This window comes from Ailuropoda melanoleuca, chromosome 1, assembly GCF_002007445.2.
Source record: "Ailuropoda melanoleuca isolate Jingjing chromosome 1, ASM200744v2, whole genome shotgun sequence".
Lineage (NCBI taxonomy): Eukaryota > Metazoa > Chordata > Mammalia > Carnivora > Ursidae > Ailuropoda > Ailuropoda melanoleuca.
This window is the reverse complement of record NC_048218.1, coordinates 61714446-61735876: the sequence shown is the minus strand read 5'-3', so window position 1 is coordinate 61735876 and position 21431 is coordinate 61714446. Positions and strand designations below refer to the sequence as shown.

The window sequence follows — 21431 nt, the reverse complement described above, 5'->3', positions numbered from 1 at the left end:
CACTTCTTTTGGTGGTCTCACTTTTTCTCCCCCATCTGTTGAAAGCTGTGCACCCTTTACTGGGGATGAGGTGGAAGGACATATTAGATTGAGGGCCCAACACTATCAGCCTCCAGCCTTCCCAGTTTCATCACTCTGTTTTCCAGTCATTGAAGTAGGTTACAGGAGGGCAGGAGGAACCACTCTTTCAAAATTAAAGGCTACTACAGCCAGGAGATAGAGTGTTTCAGCAGTAAGACAATGTTAGGATTTCTACAAATACTTATTGGTTAAATGAAGAAATAAAGAGCACAATGTGTTGGATGGATATAGCTTTGTATCAGTGCCTAGATGGAAGCTGAGAGCCCATCTTGCTCGGTATCCCACAACTCGTGGAATGCAGTGAAATGTTACCTTCTTAAAATTTCTTATGATACAATGTGCAGTGAATTCTTAATACCTTCCATCAAAATCAAAGAAGTTGGCAGAGAAATCACGTTATTTAAAAATTATAATAGAGGAACAGAAAACATTTTGGTTTACTTTGCCTAAAATACCAAACACTGAATATAAGCATTTGGATGACACTTGGGTCACAAAATGGAAGAATTTTCTGACCCTGCTCTTAAAAACAAAACAAAACAAAACACCCACAACACTTTAGAGATTGTTTTATAAAATATATGATGAAATCCAGAAGATGCTTTTATCTCATAACACCCATACCAGAAGATTAATCTCTGTGGTCAGTGTCTTGTTCTGGTTGGGGATGCGTTTGAGCCTAACTTTGGAATCTTCTCCAGTCAGAACATCTGTTCCACAGTTGGTAATGTTTGTTTTGTATTGCCCAAAAGAAGAGAGCAGAAGGGAAGAATTTTTAACAATGAGTCCCAAGATAGACTAGGTCAGAGGCACCGCTTATTTTGAAAAGGCTTTTTTTTTTTTTTTTTTTTTTTGAGTAATGGGACCTGTATGTTCAAAAAAGGAGGGGCAGGTCATTGGACCAAGGGACGGATGTCCATCCAATACTGGAATGCAGTTTAGCTTGTTTTCACCACTTCTCAAATTTTCTTCCCAGAAATATTTGTTCATTGAATTATTACTATATTCCACATTAAGCTTATTTTTTTAAATTTCTAGACAGATATTTGAATGTTTAACTTAAAATAAAAATAATCATCAGTGAGAGAATGATTCTACAGTATTCAATTAGGAGTATGCAAGAATAAAAAAAAATCTAGTTGTCTTAGGAAATCTATGTAAAATATGTAAAAAACCTATATCATTTGGAAATTTGCCACGTTAGCCAAGAAAAGAAGGAACTATTATTTCATGGGCTCAGTGAAACCAGCTTAAATTAGTTGATCAGTAAGTAAAATATTTCATTTTTCTAAATAATGTGAGGTTCGAGAAAAATCAAGCCAGGCTGCATTTGCAGAATGGAAAAGTTACATTTAAGGCAAAATTCAAATTATTAGATAACATTTTTTTAAAAATTAGACTGTAACTTCTCTGTCATAGTGTCATTGTTTTTACAAGAGTATTATTCGAGACATCCAGCAGAGATCATTTATAAAGATTCTGAGTTTTACCCAGTAAAAAACCATTGAGGCCTAGCATTTGAAAACTTTGTAGAAACAGCTGGGTTTAGTTTCAGAGCTCCAAAATTAAATTGAAAGAGGGAAAGATCCTAATCCCTCAAACCATCTGTTCAAAGAACGGGGGAAAAAAATGATGACAGAGTCTTCAGCTGGGGGAACAATGACCTCTTAACTGAGATCTGAAAATCCCTTTCTGAGTCACTATTTCAGCTGATCCTCACAGCATCCCTGTCTATAAGGTAAATATTTGTACCCTCTTACGCAGATCAGGAAACTGAAGCTCCTTACTCCCTGTCATACTATTAGCAAAGGCTAGTCTTCCAGCTAGGTTGGCTACTTCCAAAATTCTAAAGCTACTCCTCTGTACCACTTTCCAATTCCATTCTCCCTTCCTTTCTTTTTCCCTCTTGTTTCTTCTTTCTTCCCCTTCCTCCCACATTAATGGGGATGCCTCTCTAGTGTCAGAAATTATTCAACATTGCTAGTGTTCATACAAGAAACTATACCCACAATGGCAAGAAGGCTAAGAATTATTCATAGAAATCAAGAGAAGTGGCATGAATGCCAGCCCTTTCTCTCTGCCTTCTTTCTTTCTTTTTTTTTTTTTTAAGATTTTATTTATTTATTTGAGAGAAAGAGAGAAAGAGCAGGGGGAGGGACAGAGGGACAAGCAGACTCCCCACTGAGCAGGGAGCCCCACATGGGACTGGATTCCAGGACCCAGGATCATGACCTGAGCTGAAGCCAGACGCTTAACCCACTGAGCCACCCAGGCATCCTCTCTCTGCCTTGTTTCTATACTGTTCCCTTGAAAATGGAAACTTCACTATCCTATAAAACAGAAAACAGCACATTACAGATGGGTGCTAGACATTTTTTGCCAAAGAACTGAATTTGCATGGTACCACACACGACATCTGGACTGTCCAGAGGAAAGGTTCCAGGGCAAACCTCAGGGCAACAGATTTCAGAAAGGAAGTGTTAGGTCAGGAGGGGCACAGGAGATAAATGGTTGGCTGGGTGGGTGACCCTCAGATTAAAAAAAAAAAAAAAGTTTTGCTGATTTGCAGATTTAAGCAGCAGTGGCTTTCAAACTTTTTTTTTTTAAATATGAAGTGTTTTGTTCAGATAAATTTTACCCCAAAGCATAAAACAAACAGGACTGAAGAAAGCAAAAGTGTTCTGCATAAGCAGAGTGGGGGACCCCAGAGCCCTCACTCCAGACCCCTATAGTGGTCCCTCCTATGGGAAAAGCATAGCACAAACTTAAGCTTATTTATTTATCTAGGGGGGTCGAGGGGAGGGCAGAGGGAGAGTGCGAACCGTGCCCAGTGCAGAACCTGATGCGGGGCTCAATCCCACCACCCTGAGATCACGACCTCAGCCAAAATCAAGAGTCAGGATGCTTAACCAACTGAGCCACCCGGGCACCCCACAACTTTAAACTTATTTGTATTTAAATATCCCTCAAAATTAGTAAGCAAGCCCAATTTCTTAGGATTAAAGTATGGGCTCCCAAGCAAGAATTTTAGGAAGAGTCCCTAACTCAAGCCCACTCCAACTGTGGGGGGTTTCAGAGAAAAGGGGCCGCTGGTCAGGGATGCTTCTTTTTCCTGGAAAGCCAATTGCTTATCTTCAAAGCTGAGATTCTACCTGAAGCAGGATAGGAGGCATGAGAATGGACAGTTTGGCTTCCTACGGAACTCGCTGGGGGATGGTGGATTGTTGGGGGCTGCATTAAGTTTATCTATTTCTAAAATTACAGTTTCGTTTAGAGAAAGTTATTCTCAAACACACATCCCTCAGTCCTGCATTGGGAAATTATCATATTTTTTTATTCCTTTAGCAATTCACTATGTTCGAAGCACACTATTTTTGTGTCCATTTTCTTGTCAGATCCCCACCCCATAAAGCAGGCAGGACAGATGAGGAAGCTAAGGCTCAGAAAGGTGGAGGGACTCGCACAAGGTCACACAACAAATACACAGGTCTTCTGATTCCGAATCCAGAGCTTTACGCATACAAGCTATCTACATAAATCTTGTGTCCTAGTAAGCAAGTAAATGCCATGGATTTGGTGTTACCAGTTCTGGGTCCTTGGGGACCATCAGTGTCCTCATTACACAGCAGGGGCAATAATAACCTGTTTCATCTCACTCACAGGATTATGGAGCACAAAGGAGAGGATTTGATAAAAGCACTTGGTAAGCCACCATCTAAGGGTTAGTTACCGTCCCCCTCCCCGCAATCTTGGCAGGTTCTCTGTCCTTCTATTAACTTGGACTTTACTTTTACAAACCAAAAAATATTTGTCTCACACCGTCTGATGGTACGGTGCAAGGCTCTTGCAAAATTCGGCAGGTGGCCACAGCAGTCAGCTAGCCATACTTCTGCATAACTTCAAACCGAAGCTCTCTCACTATGCTGGAGATTCAAGGAGGCGCTGCCAAAGGCTTCCAAGAGTGCGCTACCCTGAACCCCAGGCAGTGGCACAAGGACTGTGAGTCCAGCTGATGTGTTAAGGAGGGCCTCAAGGCTGCGTGCATGGGGGAAGCTGGGCCTTCACGCAGTCAGCACAGGCCAGGCTCTTCGTCTTCTCCTGGGCAGAGTCAGAACCTGAATTTGGCAAGTTCATCTGAGAGTGATCCATTCTCTGCAACCAAGTTCTGTGGGGATGACTTTGTGACATCTAATGGCAATTTTGTCTTTTTTTTTTTTTTAATAGGAATTCACAGTTGGGTGTACCCTCTGTATAGATGGGGGCCTCCCTCCGGAGGGTAAGTGGAGATGGTAAAAGTTGTTGATAAAAACAAAATCAGAGTAAAGAAAGTTGGAATAATTTAGGGTATATGTATGCTTTTACAAAATGAAAATGCCTTCTTGTTTTTTCAAAGTATAAACATTATACATACACATTATTTTAAAAAACCCCAAATCATTCAAAAAACACAGCAACACAGCAAAGTATGCAGAAGAAAGAGAAAAGCACCCATCCATAAAAGCTATTGTTAATGTTTTAAGTATATTCCCCCAGAATTTTTCTTATCTATATAGTTACCAAAATAGAATTATACAGTACATGTTTTGTAAGCTTTTTCACTTAGATATTGGACATCTTTCTATGCCAGCAAATATATGTCCTCCTTTTAACCAGACATATAATACAGGATATTTTTCTCAGGCTGTGAGGTCGTCTTCTGAATCCTCTTTCTCTCTTAAAGGCAGTTATCATCTCAGCATCTTTTCTTTCAGGGATTCCTAATAGTGGATGGTTCTGAGAAATGCACTGACCTGTTCTTTCTGGCTAACACCAACTGGCAGCCAGAAAACACCACTGGCCAGCTGCATTTTCTCAGGCAAATTACTGTCCTGTCCAGGGCCTCAGGTTTCTCCATGTATGACACCAGAAGTTTGGGTAACAATTTTCTGAGATTCTTTCAGCTCTAAAATGACACATTGGCTTCTAGTTCATTGATCTCCACGTTTGCCTTGGCACAGGATGACCCTGGCCCTGAATGGAAGGGGAGACCCAGCTGTGCACCTGCACGTATACCTAAAGGCCCCAAAGAAGAACCTCTGTTGGTAGCCGATGCTTGAAGCTGACAGGGCTGGAGAGGCACAAGGATGGGGGGCGTGGTTATATCAGGGAAAGAGCTCTCTGGGTTCCTTCCAATACGGCAGTGGGTGATGTCTACAAGGAGGCATCAAATTCACAGCATATCAGTAAACACAGCCTTTGGGGCCATTCAGTCTTCCTGAGCACAAGTATCTAAACTGCAGGATAATTATGGTATTCATAAGTACTGGAATTTGTTTCCCATTTTAAATGCTCTTTGGCCTATATTTCCTCATCTAAGTCTCATTCCTGGCTTTTAGATGAGGAAATTGAGATTCAGAGAGTGTGACGATTTGCTGAAGGCGGGTGGACAATTATTTGCAGAATGAAGATTCCACCCCACACTCCACCAGTGGATCCCTCCTCCACCTCCACAGTCTCCACGATGGATACCCAGTCCCATGACAGATGCACACGTATGTGCAACATATTCACGCCGACACACTCCTCCACCTCCACCCCACCACTGCTAGGACCAAGACAGCAAGCATTGCCCTTCCCTGGCTCCATCTACTCTTTAACACGTATTTGTGAGCATTAGGCTAGGCACCAGTGATAAAGTGATGAACCAGGAGACATGGCTCCTGATCTCACAGAGCTGACCCAGAGTCATTGAGAGTCTAGAATGAAGCAGGGATAGGGTGGATGTGAGGATTATACATTCAGTGTGATAAGAGCAGCATTGGGCAGTATAGGGAAGAAGGGGAGCATACAGGAGAGTCATCTGACCCTTCCTCAGAGGGATCAGGGAAGGCATCCCGGAGGATGAGACATCCACACTGAGACCCAAATGATGGGTTGGAGTTGGCAAGACCCCTGGTGGAGCTAAAGAGAGATAGGAGATTCGGTGAATATTCTGCACAGAGAGAGGAGCATGTAGAAACACTTGAGGGTGAGAGGAGCACAGTACCTCTGAGGAACAGTGAGAAGAACAGTGTGGCCAGGGGTAATGCTCGGCTGGTGTCTTCTAAGGCTACAGAGAAGGCAGATCTCTGTGGGTGACGTCTGGTAAACCTTATTGGTATTTATGGAGCTGATGTTTGTCTTGAGGGCATTGGGAAGCCATTCAAGGGTGTAGGGAGTGATACTGGTGACAGGCTCTTATCATTCTCTTTTCCAATCCTACTGTAAGATATACTCTGGCTATAGTTTCTGCAAAAATATGGATGTTCACATTCAGGATACATTCCTATTCAGGCTGCCACCTGTTTCACTGTTGTTGCCACTTCCTGGGTCTCCGTGGCCTGTGCTAAAATGGCTCAGGTGACCAGAGCACTGTGATCTAAGATGCCATGGATATGCCAGTGTGGGGGCCAAATAGCTTCTAACTATTCCCTGTCCCCAGCCTCAGCCTTAACCCAGGGCCTGGACTCCAGCTGACAGAATATGGATGGACCAGCCAACATCCCTAAGGAATATTGGAACATAAGTTTAAAGTATAACTAGAAGCATGTGGACTAGCAAATTCTACCCTCATTATAAGCAAAGGGAAGCAGTATTAATACTCAATAAGTTATAGATAATAACAATTATCAATAAAATGATGCATGGCTCACACAACATATTTGATAAATACTAAATCAATTAATTAGTATTTAGACAAAAGAGAAGACTTGTAGGAACTTGTTAAAAGGAAAAGAAATGGTTAAATAAATTATGATAGTTTATAAAAACTATATATATTTGCTTATATATGCACAGGATATCTACAGGAAGATTTGGAAGAAAATTAACACTAGTTACTTCTGGGATGAGGAACAGGGAGGCTGAGGACAGGGATAGGAGGGAGATTTTTTTACTACGCCCGTTAGAATCTTTTACATTTGGAAACAGGAATGTGATACCTGATTTAAAAAATAAAATTAAACTTAACAACCCAATCATTCAGCAGAATCCCATGCAGTGATGAAAAAGAGTGAGATTGAGCTATATATAAATTACGAAAATGGATAATTCTCCAAGATCTTCTGTTATTTAAAACAGCCTATCTCAAAACGTATATATGTTGTAACTTTGTGGGGAAAAAACCAAACTCATTCGATGTGTATATTTTGTAGCATATACACAGAGAAAGGTCTCTGTGCCGTTCAATACAACAGCCATTGGCCACATATGGCTATGTCAATTTAAATGAACTAAAATGTAAAGTTCAGCTCCTCAGGAGCCCTAGCCACATTCGGGTGCTACCAGCCACATGTGGCTAGTGGTTGCCAAATCGGACAGTGCAGACAGAGCACATTTCCTTCAGAAAGTTCCGCCATACAGAACTAGTCTGGTTGAATCCAGCCCTGACTCACACATGGGACTGCAGTGTGTGAGAAGGGACTCTGTACTTTCTAAACCTCCATATTGTTTGAATTTCTTTTCTTTTCTTTTTTTTTTACAATTACTTTTATAATTTTATAAGAGAAGACGATGACTTGCATCTGTGGCAGGTGTTTATGCCTCATTAAAATCACATCCTGTATTTTTTCATGACTGCTGCCAATTCCACTCAAGAGGCAAGCGATGGCAGAGCGTTGCCAGAGGAGCTATTCTGGTGAGGGGGTAATGGAGACCACCGCCATCTGGAATCAGAGAGAAAACACCTCTGGGAGGGAGCCCCTCAGGCAGTGGCTGACCATCGAGCTAGTCTTGTTTCCTTCTGGTCCTCTGCTTTTCAGTCACAAGGGACAAAACCAGTTTGAGTGCCTGCCAGAGGGAAAAGCAGAGTCTGAAGTATTTTTAGTTCTCAGAGTTGTGGAATATGGCAGAGGTGAGGCGGGCACTGGACAGGGAGGCCCAACTCCAAGAGACCCCAAGGTCTCCTAGGAGATGGAGACCTCGAAGGGTAGGGAGGACACTGCTCTGAGGTGGGGATGGCCATCCCACAGTGGAGTGGGAGCATACTGGGCCAAGCTCAAAATGGCACCCGGGAGTAAAACTGACAAGAAGATGGATCTGATAACTACTCCATGGTTTCTTAAACAGGAGGAATGACAAAGATGAAGAGAAACTCGGAAGAAAAAGAGATGGGATGGAGTAGAAGTGTGGCCAACAAACATTACAAAATTTTTCAACTCAAATAAAACTTGGATTTGAAATATTAAACATTGCTCTGGTTATCATCCACAAGACAGATAAAAGCGAAATTTCCCAAGATTATAAATAGATGGAATAAAGTGAAACTGGGTTATAACTGCTTGGGGCACTTGGTTTTTCCTCCCCTTGGAGGAAGTTTATTCTCAGCCTGGGGTCCAATTTTTTTCTTACCAGCAACAACAGAAACAGCAAAAAGGACGCAGAAGTTTTAAAGGTGGCTCAAGATTCTTCCTTTATCGAACTGGAATCTAAACCGGCACATTTGTGTTCATCACTCCCTTTTCCTTTGGAAGATTTATAATGGTCATTTAACAAGCCATTTGTTCTTATAAACCTAGTCCAGACAGGTGGGTGGCTCATGCTTCATTCTTGCTCACTTTGTTCTTCTTTTGAGAATGTTGATCCTGCCATATTGTTTCACACCCAATGCCTTTGCTTAGATTCTTCCCTCTGTCTGGAATATCTTCCTTTCAGGCAGAGGCCTCTCAGATTCCACGCATCTTAGAAGACCCAGCTCCTCTGAGTCAGAATTAATGTCATCCACCTCCCATTGTGGTTTGTGTGAGAAGCAGTTGAGAATGTGTTCATCTCCTGCATGAGACTGTGAAACCCCACAGGGACAGACAATGCATGTTCATCTCTGGGTCCCAGCTAACCCAGGGCCTGGTTTATGGTAAGTGCTTAAAATGCTGATGTCCAGCTCTTCCTCCCCTACCATAATCTCCACCCTATTCCTTTCATTCACATTACTAACATCTATTGAGCCAATGTGCTGGGGGGGAAAACAGACTGTGGTAGGTTGAGTAATGGCACCCCAAAGAAGTCCATGTCCTTATTCTGGAACCTGTGAATGTTGCCTCAGATGTCTAGAAGGATTTTTGCAGATGTGGTCAAGATAAGGATCTCAAGATAAGGAGACTGTCTTGAATTATCTGATGTAATCACAGGGTCTTTATAAGAAAGAGGCAGGAAATCAGAGAGATGTGATGAGGGGCCACAAACCAAGGAATGAGAACAGCCTCTCAAAGCTGGAAAAGGTAAGAAAATGCATTCTCCCTGAGAGCCTCCAGAAAGGAACCAGCCCTGCAGACATCGAACACACAGATAAACAGGGCACGGTCCCAGTCTTCAAGGAGCAGATTTTCTTTCTACACAGGGGAGGAGACAATTTAGGAAACTAAAACACGTGGCGGTTGAAAGTGAGAAATAATGAAGGTCTACGCTTCACCACCCTGATCACCTTCCTAAATATACTTCTGTGGATAAGCTTCCAGCTTCAAATACAGCACTGAGAAACGAACATAGATTCCATATTTGATTCAACCCATGAAGAGTGCAGTATGGATCCGTACGCTGTACAGCTGAAGATTCTGTTCGTACAGCCCAAGATTGAGCCATATCTACTGCTTTCGGTCAACTGTCAAAATGCGGTTATAGAGCCAAGAAATAGGCAGATGTGAAATAGCATCTGGGCTAGCTAACACCCAGGCCTTACGTTGTTCCATCAGTGATGAAAACAGGCTCATTTTCCAGATTTATAGCCCTCCTGAAACACAAATGGAAACTAGAAGATTGGATGGCTGTCACTATGATTATGGCCTTGTACCATAACTCTCATTTTTTTCCTTTCGATTTTGTTTTTAGGTTATTTTTTCTGATTACTAAAGAAATGTAAAATTTAGAAAGTTTGCCATAGTCCAACCCCAGAAATATTTATCAACAAAGAAAAGCCTTAAGACTAGCATTTTTAGGCACCCAACCAAAGAAAATAAATAATTGGATGTATATTAAAGAATTTTTTTTTAAAAAAAAGAGGAAGCCCCTAGAGATATATGGGAGCCTCCGAATAGTATTTGTTCTCAGCTCCCTTAATTTTCCATCTCTGTAGCATTACTCAGGAACCACATTCTGAGTAATGAGGCTGAAACAGGGTAAGATTTCCAATCACCAAGGAAATACTAACCATAGTTAACACTTACGGAAGGTTTACTAAATTCCAGGCAGTACACTAGTTCATTTGGTCTTCATAATAGCCCTGCACAATAATATCATGACCCCCACTTTACAGATGAGGAAACAGAAGCACAGAGAGACTTGATAGTTGTCCAGGGTCACAAAGCTAGCATGTGGGAGAGCCGAAAGCTGAACCAAGACAGCTTATCAGCAAAAGAGCCACATGCTAACCACCGTGTCACACTGCTTCTCAGAGAAGTTAACTGATATCACTAAACTGCACCTACTAAGGCAGGAAATCAAACAAACAGAATTTAAGAAGATTTTTTTCATAAGGATTAACACAAAAAGGCTTTATGAAAAGTTGAATGAATCAAGACATCCTATTCCCATTATAATTCTAAAAGGTATTTTCCCCCCAATTTAAGTAGTAAAAATACATGTTTACCGTCGAAAATCTGAGCAATATATAAAATATAATGAAGAAAATAAAAAATCATGTGGTTTCCCTCAGCTGCTTCTTTCTGTGGGCTGTCAATGCCTCTGAAAGTGAGATCAGTAGATGAAAGATACCAGGATCATCTGAAGCTCATCTTTAAAAATATGGACTCCGAGACCCCATCTCAGACCTACAAAAGCAGAATCCCTGAGGGACTGAGCTCAGAATGTTGCTACGCAGCATCACGTGACAGCTCGCAGCCCTAGACATGGGAGAACTCATTCAGAGACGTCTCATGCTCCCCACAGATGCAGAAGCTACAGGACCTAGGCAAATATCGGAAATTCTTACTAGATGTTCATTTTGTTTCAAGGAGTCTGAAATGGAATTTAAGGAGTATTTCTAATACTGCTTATAGTGTACTAAAGTGTACTAAATTTAACTAATATTTTTTACATTTTGAAATTGAATTTTAAATTCAATTTTAAAAGTAAAAGCTGCAATTTTAGTCATTCTTTGCCCAGTAGAGTTTGAGTATCATTGCCCGAGGCTTAAAAAGAGAGGTCCAGAATTCTTAGACCCAGAATTCGAAACTCATTCCCCTCAACCCCTACCCTCTAAGCTTACCCCCGCCCCCCCACCAGCCTTTCCTTTCTGAAACCAAATTGTCATTAGGGGCAGTAGAGAAAGGGGAACTGAGGAAACCAAGTCCCATTTGAAAGTCAGGCTTGGGGTGAGGAAAAAACAGATTACTCCATGGTATACTTTCCGGACCTTCAGCTACAGGCTCTGTGCCCAGGGTCCAAACCGCTTGAATGCACCCCCTAAGGGCCCCAAGCAGTGTTTGTGTCCTCAGTTCTGAGCCCATTCAGGGCCTGGCATCTAGCTTTGCTTTTCCATAAAGCAGAATGGTTCCTCCCCATTAACATCAGGCCCATATTCAAGCTATTAGCCAAACAAAAGATTTTCCAAATATGGACCCAAAAAAGCATGTGCACTTTGAAGGCCACAAATAAGCTTAAATAGCTAAACCATATTAAAAAAAAGCAAGCCAACAATTGACGCCAAAAGCGTGAGTCCTTAAGGAACAGAATAGCAAGACAAAAGCCAGAAAGAGGAACAAAAATACGCATTGTAGGGGAGGGGCAAGCAGGGAGGTGTAGATTTATATGGAAGAGCTGACATCATTGTTTCCCAATAATACTCTGCATGCAGGAAACAGATGGGAAAGAAGTGGTGGAAGGGACTACTTATGGTTACAGGGCATGCTCTCTGTTTAGAAGCCTACCATTTGGAACCTAAATGTTTTACTTTGAAAAACTGGGGATGAGAACTCCATTGCCAGAAGTTTTATTAAAGTCTCGCTAAATCCTGCTGAACTTATCACCTTGGCAATGCGTGGTGAAATGGAGCTCCGCATATCAGACCCTGATTTTCCGCCAGCTGACCTGTTTGGGTCCAGAGGACACAGGGCTGTGGGATGGGAATTTAATGTCGGACAGACACGCTTTCAGTCCTGGTTCTTCCACCTCCTGGCTGGATGACATTAGGCAAGTTACTTAACCTGAGTTGGTCTTCATGTAAAAAATGGAAGACAAAACAGAACTTTCCACACTATAGGGAGAGGTTGGGGTTGCACACTGATGCCATACTGCTAGACTAGATCAAGACACATAATTAGGATGGTCACTTAACATCCTTGAAAGAAGTCTTCTCTTTTAACAGACTCCCTCGTTGTCCTGCCCTTAGGCAGGGCACAGACAACAGCTAAACCAATTGTCAATCTTGGTATGATCAGCTACTCTGTCTTCTCCTGAGGGTAGCTTTCACTCTCCTGCCACTGAAGACAGCCCCCATGCCCAAGCCTGGCCACTAGAAGTCACTCTCAACTACCTTTCCCAGAATTTCAGCGTCTTCTCCCTCAGGGTGCAAGAAGGCGTGACCAATTACAAATCAGGCAAAACCATGTTGTTTCCTGTCTGTAGACACCAAGCATCCCATCTCCCCCCATCTCTGTCACTCCTCATGGTCAGATGATATTTATCATGGAGCCCTCATTTCATTCTCTGTAGTTCTTTTAGCTCTTGTCCCCTCCCACGACCCCACTAGGCTGAGTGCAACTTGAGAGCATCTTTGTAAATCTGAGAGTGTCTTGCACATTAGACTCCCATTAAATATTTGTTGCGTTCAAATGAAAAACCCCACACAAGATGGTTTCTGAATAAAAACATGAAAAGAGCCAGGGAAAGAAATATGCATAATCGCACAAATTAGCTCAGTTGCCTGTCACGAAAGCTATAGATTTATTTATAGTTTGCCAGAATCCTACTTTATATGTCAAACTGTTTCCTGGTGTCTGTAACAGTAAGAGCTGGGATATGTTGCTTTGGGGGGGGGTGGGGGTGACATTCATCCCTCTGTCTCTGGGGGAGGTGGGGAGGGGGCCTCAAAGGCATTCTGGGGCAGCATCAGGCCATGGGCGTGGTACTAGGGCCTGGTATGCATCAGCCAAGCTTGAACTAGAACAAAGAGCGCCTGAGACTCCATCCCAGAAACTCAGTTGGTTCTGGGGCCCCGCCAAGAATGTGGTTCATACCGAGGACTGACTGGTGAGGCACTAGGAAAAGGCAGTGTTTCTGGGGCGTCCTGTACGAAGTCTGGGTCAGTTTCTATCTTGGAGGAGCTAGAAGTCCCCATGGGGAACCTTAAACAATCTTGGATTCCTAATGCTCCAGACATCAGCAGTGTCTCTGGGCCTGGCTTTCTGGAAGGGCTCTAACACTGACTTCCTGAGGAGGAAATAGGGTCAGTCAATCAAGTGCTGTGTGTTGGCCACGGGGCTCAGCCACAGGGCTCAGTCTGAGAGGCGAGGTGCACGACCAAATTTGTGTGAGCTGCTGACTGCCCCCTGCCCTCAGCAGAGCGCACCGCTGACTTGCCAGTTAGAAAACAGAACAATAAGGGGACATGAAGATCAAACTGGGTGTCCCGGACTCTAACCCGAAGGGCGTTCCAAGAGAGAAGAGGAGTGTGGCTGCCGTGGGCAGGGAGGGGCCTGGGAGGAAAAGGTGGGGTCTGGTTGGTCTTGAAAGCTGGCAGGTTTAGAATAGCGGTGTGTGAAAAGCACCTTGCAGAGGGCAAAGGGCCATGCAAATGTCCGTTGTTATTATTATTAATGATCTAATGGCTGGGGGAAGAACAAAGCAAAGAGAGAAAAAGCTATTTTTTTTGCAGGGTTGTGGGTTTTGTTTTTTTTATTTTTTACAAAACTGTAATATAAATGCCAAACTGTAAAATGTGCTACTCTGGGAAATTGTGTTTGTGCCTAGGACTGTGGCCTTGGGAGTCGGGTAGATCTGGGTTTAAACCCTGCCTTTCCTATCTCTATAATCTTCGTAAGATATTTAACCTCTTTCATCTAGTTTCCTCCTCTATAAAATGGGGATTAAAAAAATGCCTGATTCTTACAGATGTCAAAAATATTACTTTGTATGTATAAAGTGACTGGCACACAGTTAGCAATCAATGAGACGGTAACTCTAACTCCTAATGAAAATAACAAGCAAGTCTGATTTAGGGCTCAGCCTTCACTTCTGGGTCTCTTCTCTCTTTCCAAGAGACCTTCTTTTCCTCCTTCTTCCTTTAGCCATCCAGCAGCATCATGTTCTCATCTTTCTCCATTAAAAGTTGCTCTTAGAAAAAAAACTAATACCAGTACCTGCTTTTCTCTGAATTGCAGTCAGCACCTTTCCTTTGGGTGCTCTTTATTTTAAGCCTTACCTAAAACTGCATCCTGGGGGGAGGGTTAGAGGGACAGGCTCTAGACTCCTGAAGTTTTGGGAGGCTGTGGCCCCACCTCAGTAAAGACCTGAAGCTGGCCCTTTGAGGGAGGAGCATCAAGACCGATTAAACTCAAGCGTGGCATTTGTACTGGGGCATAGAAATAGCTCAGAAAATTGGGTTGGGACATGCACCCATAAGCAAAAAGAAAAGTCATTTGAAAGGTGGGGATAAGTGGGAAAAAGCTACTTTGGCTTGAATTCAAGGCAAGTCATGAGTGAAAAACAAAACAATAAGAAAACAAGTAGCTCCATGTTCCTGGGCCTCAAAACCGGTGTGAAGGAACCACAGAAGGGACAGTGGAGTTCCAAAACCCAGAGGCCAGTGGGGGTGGACAGCTCAGCTTGATCAGTCTGTGGTAGAGGAAATGAGCACCAGGTCGCCCCAATTAGAAGGGTCTGTCACTACTTTGTTCCAAAAATATTTAGTTACAATATCTAATGGAAAAAGAGTGGGTGGGGGGGCACAATTCTTATCCTCAGACGAAGTCCCGGCTCTTTCAGGCCACCTGCTTCTCCCACCCACAGCCACACACGCTGCCACAAAATCCCAGGAAACTCTCCGGTGAGGTGATTCCCAGAAGCAAACAGTCCCCAGCAAGTGTTTCAGAACAGCCTAGGTCAATCAGCTTCTGGAATTCAGGATGCGTTCTCCCCTCCTCCCCCCTCCCACAGAAAAGTTTTCCAGCTAGTCTATAGATGCCTGATGGAGTGGGGGTGGGGTAAAAGAGGATGCAGCAAAAACTACAGCTCCAAACTGGGGAGCTTACCCCCCATTCACAGCATTGTCCGGGGAAAATGCGTTCCCACTTTCATCATGTTTCCCTCTGCCCCAGCACAAGGCCAGGCCTCCAGCTCCCTCCAACTCCATGGCAGATGGTTCACTGGGCTCCAGGGAATGTCTGCGGTGACAGGAGAGTGGGCTTCCTCAGCAGGGCCAACGCCTGAGCCTCCTGAGGCTGGAAGGCATCTGAGTGGCTGCCGCTGGGGGTGGGTAGGGGAAGTGGAAGGGTGAGGCCGTGCCTGTGGTCAAGGGGCTGTTGGCATGGGTCTGGAGAGTGGCAGGAGGGAGGGGTGTGGGTAGATGGAAGTAGCTGTTTCTATTCTCTGAGTGGGTTGTTCGCCATGTCCAGACCCTACAGAGTAAGTGACAGTCAGACTTTATGTTATCAGTCAGTTTGTTTCAGGTTTAAGGCCTTAATTCTCCTCTTTGGGTTCTGCCTCTTCAATTCTGGGACCCAAATATGGGGATGCCCCTCGAAACTCAAGCCTGTGAGGTTGCTGTTCTGTCCCCACACTACTTCCAAGACCTGATTTCTCTTTCAGTTCCCTTTGGTTTCAGGAGTGGCTGGGTATCCTTCTCAGAGCTTTCCGACTCAGAGGGCCCTTTCAACTCAGACTGGCATTTTGCTCTTCCACCCCTACGCACTGATGGTCTACTCCCCGGTGGCTCTGGGAAATCCCTGTATGAAATGGCCTCTTCATTCAATGAGGCAACCAATCTGCTTGCCATCCCTCTTCATAACTGATTACCCATTTCCCTGGAGCCTTCGCTCATTCAGTAATGGACGGTATGTGGTTATACTAGGGCAAGTCCAGGGTTTGAGGGTAATAATAGCTACATTCATAGCTTTCCATACACATGTCCTCTGCCAAGTGCTTTGTCTGTATGAACTCATTTATCTTCATATCAGTCCTCTTATCACCATTTCACAAATGAGGAAACTGAGGCCCAGGCAGGTCAGTAACTTACACCAGGGTCAGGAACAGGCAAAGCTGGGATTCGGTGCCAGGCAGTAAGCTTCCAGAACTCCTAATGGGAGTCCCCAGCAGAGGCACCTGACTTGGGAGGTCAGGGAAGTTTTCCAGGAGCAAATTAGACCTCAAGAATGAAGAATGAGGTAGGGAGGGTGTGATAAGGGTGTCCTGGCAAGATGCTGGGGAGGAAAATGCTAAGCCAAAGAGAGGACCTGCCGCGGTTCTCCAGGCAGTGTTAAATCCTGCCTCGAACAGAAAGCCTTTGCTCCCATTTAGGTCTGGGTATCTTATCTATTTGATTGTAGATAGTAGCTTTTACACGTTCTCCTAGTTATATGACAGCTAATTTCAAAGCTTCATTGAGCCACTGGTTTCTGAAAGTTTGTTCACATCCCTTATTCCTCGAGTCTGGGGTGCACGTTTCTTTCTCTCCACAGTATCTGCACTGTGCCGTAATCCCTACTTAATAAATAAACCAGTAAACAAACTGAGAGAATGATTTAGCCTCAGAAATTCTATATATATAAATTTTTCTTCCGTTTTAATCTGATAAGAACTAGAAAAGAATCTTCAGTCATAAAAAGGCTCACGGTCCTTATCAAACATTCAGAGGATACATTCTGAATAGTCCAGTTTCCTCATCCAGGGAGAAAACAGTCTGTAAAATACACTGCCAGCAGCAGTTCCCTGCTCTGCCTGCATATCCGAACCATCTAGCAAGCTCTTAAAAACATACCCATGCCTGCCTGGGCACCAAGAAATTCTGATTTAATTGTTCTGAGATGGGACCTGAGCAACACCTTGCATCACCTTTTTTTTTTTTTTTTAAGCTCCTCAGGTGATTCTCATGGGCTGCCATCATGGGAAACCACTGGGTCAGACAATATCACCTTTTCCCAGGGATCAAATAAAATGACAGATTTGCTCTGAACGGTGAGAAAGTCCTCAGCCTTCATAGCGGAGACAGATGACACAAAGGGAGGCAGAAGACAGCTTTTCGATAGCGTTCTCTTACTGGTCTCTTGTCTCCTGGCCCCAGCACTTTCAAGCTGTGTGGGAAGACCCAGGGCACTGGGCTGAGAAACAGGGCTTCACCCACAGCCTTCCAACCACCGGTGACAAAGTGATGGGGTTTTCGTCACATAGATGCAAGCAATGGCCTTGCATTCAGTGGTCAAAAAGAAGACACCCAAAACTGGACTATTTTCAGCATACCACTGAGGAAGGGATGCTCTTCTCCCTCTACTCCAGACAGGAAGATAAAGCTATCTGATTCCCAATGGAGAGCTGAGGGTGGGGTGGCGGTCATCGTGCTGGCCAAGTTGGCCACGAACAACTCTGTGCCATTCTTGAGTGTTCTTACCAGGGGGGAGGAAAGTGGTCAGAGAAGCAAAAGGGAGGAACTGACCCTTCACATCAGGCCTGTGTGCAGCTGGGATGAATCAACAGCAGAGTCTGAACTTGGCATCTGTGTGGATCCCCACAGAAACTGTATACACGATTTGTGTGTGTGTGTATGTGTGTGTGCCCACACATTCATTCCTATGAGAGAGGGCTTCTGGTTTTCATCAGCTTCCTATAGATTAAGGATGACACTTGGCCCTGAGCAGCTTCTGCTCTGAGCTGGACACCTATTTGTCACCCACATACCCTGGCCTGGCAGATTTATCCAGCTGAAGGTAGCAAGGCTGGCTGGAGCAAATGACTGAAGTGGATGGCATTCATCCTTCATGCTTGGCCTCAGGGGTGTAGCTTCCCCATTCTCAGATGGCCTGAGCACAGCAAATTGTCACCAGCTTTGCCCTCCACCCCAGCTTGGGGCTTTTCCTCCCTGGCCAAGCACAAGGGCTCTCTTGGCATCCCTACATCTCTGTCCTCCTCTTCTGCCGAATCCATTTTTCTCTGTCTCTACGCAGGATCATCACCTCACCCTTGACTCCAGAATCCAGTAATCATCATGTTCGTCTTGTGAGGCCCTCCCCAGCCTTCTGATTTCTTCACCATGCTGACTTGTCACCCTCAGGATTCTGGGTTGAACTTCCAGGGTAGTGGGCAAAGGGGCAGTGCCCAGGTCAGCTTTTCCTCCCTGGGGGCAGAGTCCAGGCCTTGTCTATTAACCAATACATGTTTCAGAAAGTCCGTGGGGAAAACACATTGTTTGAGGAAAAAGCCATTAGCATTTTGCTCACTGATGCTACACTGCAGGAAAAATAAGAGTCAACTACATGACTAGTTTTAGATGTGGCAAAAAAGAAATCCTGATCACTTTCATTTATATAAGCTGTTTATCATGCACGCCTAATTCTCATGTGGCACAAGAATGGTGTCTAGATCATTAAGTGGGTCAGTTTCCTTCTGTTTCAAAGCTAAACTGTATTCAGGTATGTCAGACTTGAAAGTTTGCTGATCCTGTGACAGGACTGTCTGCTTTCAATTTAGGGGGAAAAAAAAATCATTAGAGGAGAATATTGACCTAGATGAGAAAGCTAGGGAGGGGAGAAGAGCCTGGTACGCCAGGTCCCCTGCACCCTCTGTGATTTACTGTATGACCTTAGGCAGATCAATTTACTTGTCTGGGCTTACGTGCCTTCCCTGCCCACTTCCCCAAAGGCTGGGCACACGGGTACTGGCTTTCATTTTTTTTCCTCTAAGCGGTAGCCCCCTTCCTTCCCCCGCCCAAATGAAACCCGTATGGAAGCCCAAAATATAAAGCAGGTGAAAGAAGAGCTGCCAAAGGCTGCCTTTGAGATGTCTTCACAGAATGCTGCGATTCCTGGCTCATCCTATGATTTACGACATTGTAAGAATGGGGCGGGACCAGCGAGCACCCCCATGCAACTCTCATGCTTGACGGGGGGCCCAGAATAACACCCAGATAGCAGAGGGGGACACCCCAGGAGCATTTGTAGTGAACCTGGACTTAAACCTGAAGTTCCTCATAAAAACAGGTGGAGGGAAACATTCCCGCCTGAACTTCTGAGGGTAGTGGTGAAGACGCACCCTCGGACTTCTTTCTAGCGCCTTCAAAAAAGTTCAGTCCAATTTTATTTCAAATTGCCCTCTCCAAGATTATTGGAGAGGATGAAATGAGTTGACTGTTATACCTTGGTTTCAAAAGAGGCAGTTTTGAAACCTGTGGTCCCCCAAACTCCAAGATACTAAGCCATTTGTCCTAATGACACACCAGACACTGAGGTCTAGAAAACCGCAGGAATATCACACCACTGCAAATTACGAGGTGGTGCTGAGTCTTTAAAAAAACGGAATTGAAACAAAATTACTGTACTGTTTTTGAGATGCACATTTGATAGGAGCTAATCAAATCGTTTTTGAGATGATTTTCCTGGAGGCAGAATTATTCTGCACAGTGAAACAGTCCTCCAGTTTCCTCCTTTGTTATAGCTATCTATGTGTAAATACAAGGCCTATAGAGTGGACTATTTTCTCTCTCACTTAAGTTCTGAAGACAAGGCCTTTTTGTCAGGGTATCCGCAAGACCAGTCAACCTTACAAAAGGAGTCATTTTCTGCTCAATATCCCCAACTTTTCTATGATTAAAAACATCTAACTTCAAATGCTGTTACTGTAATCCAGATTGTTTTCTTTCCCTCTCCCCCAACAAATGTTTAAATTGTCTCTACTCTGCAGGATCCCCCTTTTAAAAAAAATCCAATCTGACCTTGAAAGCGGAGACGCTGGCTCTCTTTTTCTTTTATATACCCTCAACTATTTTAAAATCTAGGCCCTCTGACCTTTTTGCAACACTCTTCTTGTCTGACACACCAAACGCTAATCTGAAAGCCAAGAGGAGGTAAAGGGTCTGGGAGGTTGGGAAGGGAAGGGAGGGAGGTACTATATATCTGGCATCAGTTCAGAAATTCAGAAAATGTTTGTGCAACCACTCCCCCAGCCAGGATCCACCGCACCCCCTGCCTTCCAGCACATTAATAAAAAAAGATGTGAGCAGATGAAATTGGAGAGCCCAGGCAGGACACCCAAGGCGGTCATAATCATGTACCAGGAGAAGCCCACTGATCACCATCCCACAAGTGTAGCCAGCAACCCTCCCCTCCCACATCCAAAATTTGCGATCGATCGGGACCTCTGGAGCTCCCACCCCCAGCCCGCAGAGGTACCGGTTAAACTTGAAGCAGCACCGCCCATTAACGGCTGGTGTGTGCCCAACGGAAGGACTGCCACAACGTCTGCACGTCGGGGTGGCTGTGCTGTGCACCTTAGAAATCATACATGTTCTTTAAAAAGAAAAAAAAAGCACACTGCGCCACAGGCCTAGACTACATTAAGTTGTGAATTGAATCTAACACACCCCAGAAGAGTCCATCCCGCCCTCAAACAAAAAGAAAAGGGGGGGGGGAGACGCGAAGGCACTTTACCATCCTGTCCTGAGCTCTCCAGATACTCGGTCAGGTCACAGCCAAAGGCACTGGCGGCTCCCTTTCGTTTCAGCTTCTGCTTGGCACCCTTGTTCTTCATGAGTTAGTCCCAAAGAGGTTGCCCCTCCGTCTCCCCCTCCCCTGTGCTTGGCACCGCGCCTAGGATGGTCTCCCGGGTCAGATCAGCGGCGGCGGCGCGGCTCTGGGGGGCCGCATGGGCGCGCGGAGGAAGTGCGGCCCGGGGCAGCGCGCATGGACCCGGCGGGGCCGCTGAGCCCTGCGCGGCCGCGGAGCCTGCAGTCCCCGGCGCGCTCCTCCAGGGCCCCGGGGCCGGAGGCCGGGCGGAGCTGGCGGCCGCTGGCCGGCCGGCGGGAGGGTCACTTCCTCACTTGGAGTCCCAGGGACTTTCACGGGCTGCCGCGGTGTCTTCGGGTGTTTTCCTCCGCTTCGGAGGGAGGGCGAGCTCTCCTTTCCGCCTCTGCAGATGCCCCGGAGAGGACGGGAGCGCGCGAAGCGGGCGGCAGCCGGGGGGCGAGGAGACAGCCCGGGGGCTGCGTGGCTCCTCTGCCCTGCGCCCGCTGTCTTGCCTTCAGATGGCTTTGGGAACGCGAAAAACAAGCATCCTGTCTCTCTCGCCCGCCCTCACGCCTTCCTTTTTTTCCTGTCTTACAAATCCTAGGATCATCCAGCTCAGGAAACGCTGGAAGGAAGTTAGCTAGGGAGGGGGGCGGAGGGTGGAAATTTTTGGCAGCTCCGTGCTGCGTGTGTATG

General features: G+C 45.0%; 1 protein-coding gene across 1 annotated transcript in view; it reads right to left on the bottom strand.

Annotated features, from left to right (window-relative positions):
• Positions 1-20791, bottom strand: part of ARHGAP31 (Rho GTPase activating protein 31) — a 99105-nt gene extending 78314 nt beyond the window's left edge. The window contains 1 exon segment of the mRNA XM_034658957.1: positions 20661-20791. Coding sequence (XP_034514848.1) covers positions 20661-20760 — 100 coding nt within the window. The 5' untranslated portion in view covers positions 20761-20791.
• Between the last annotated feature and the right edge of the window lie 640 nt (positions 20792-21431).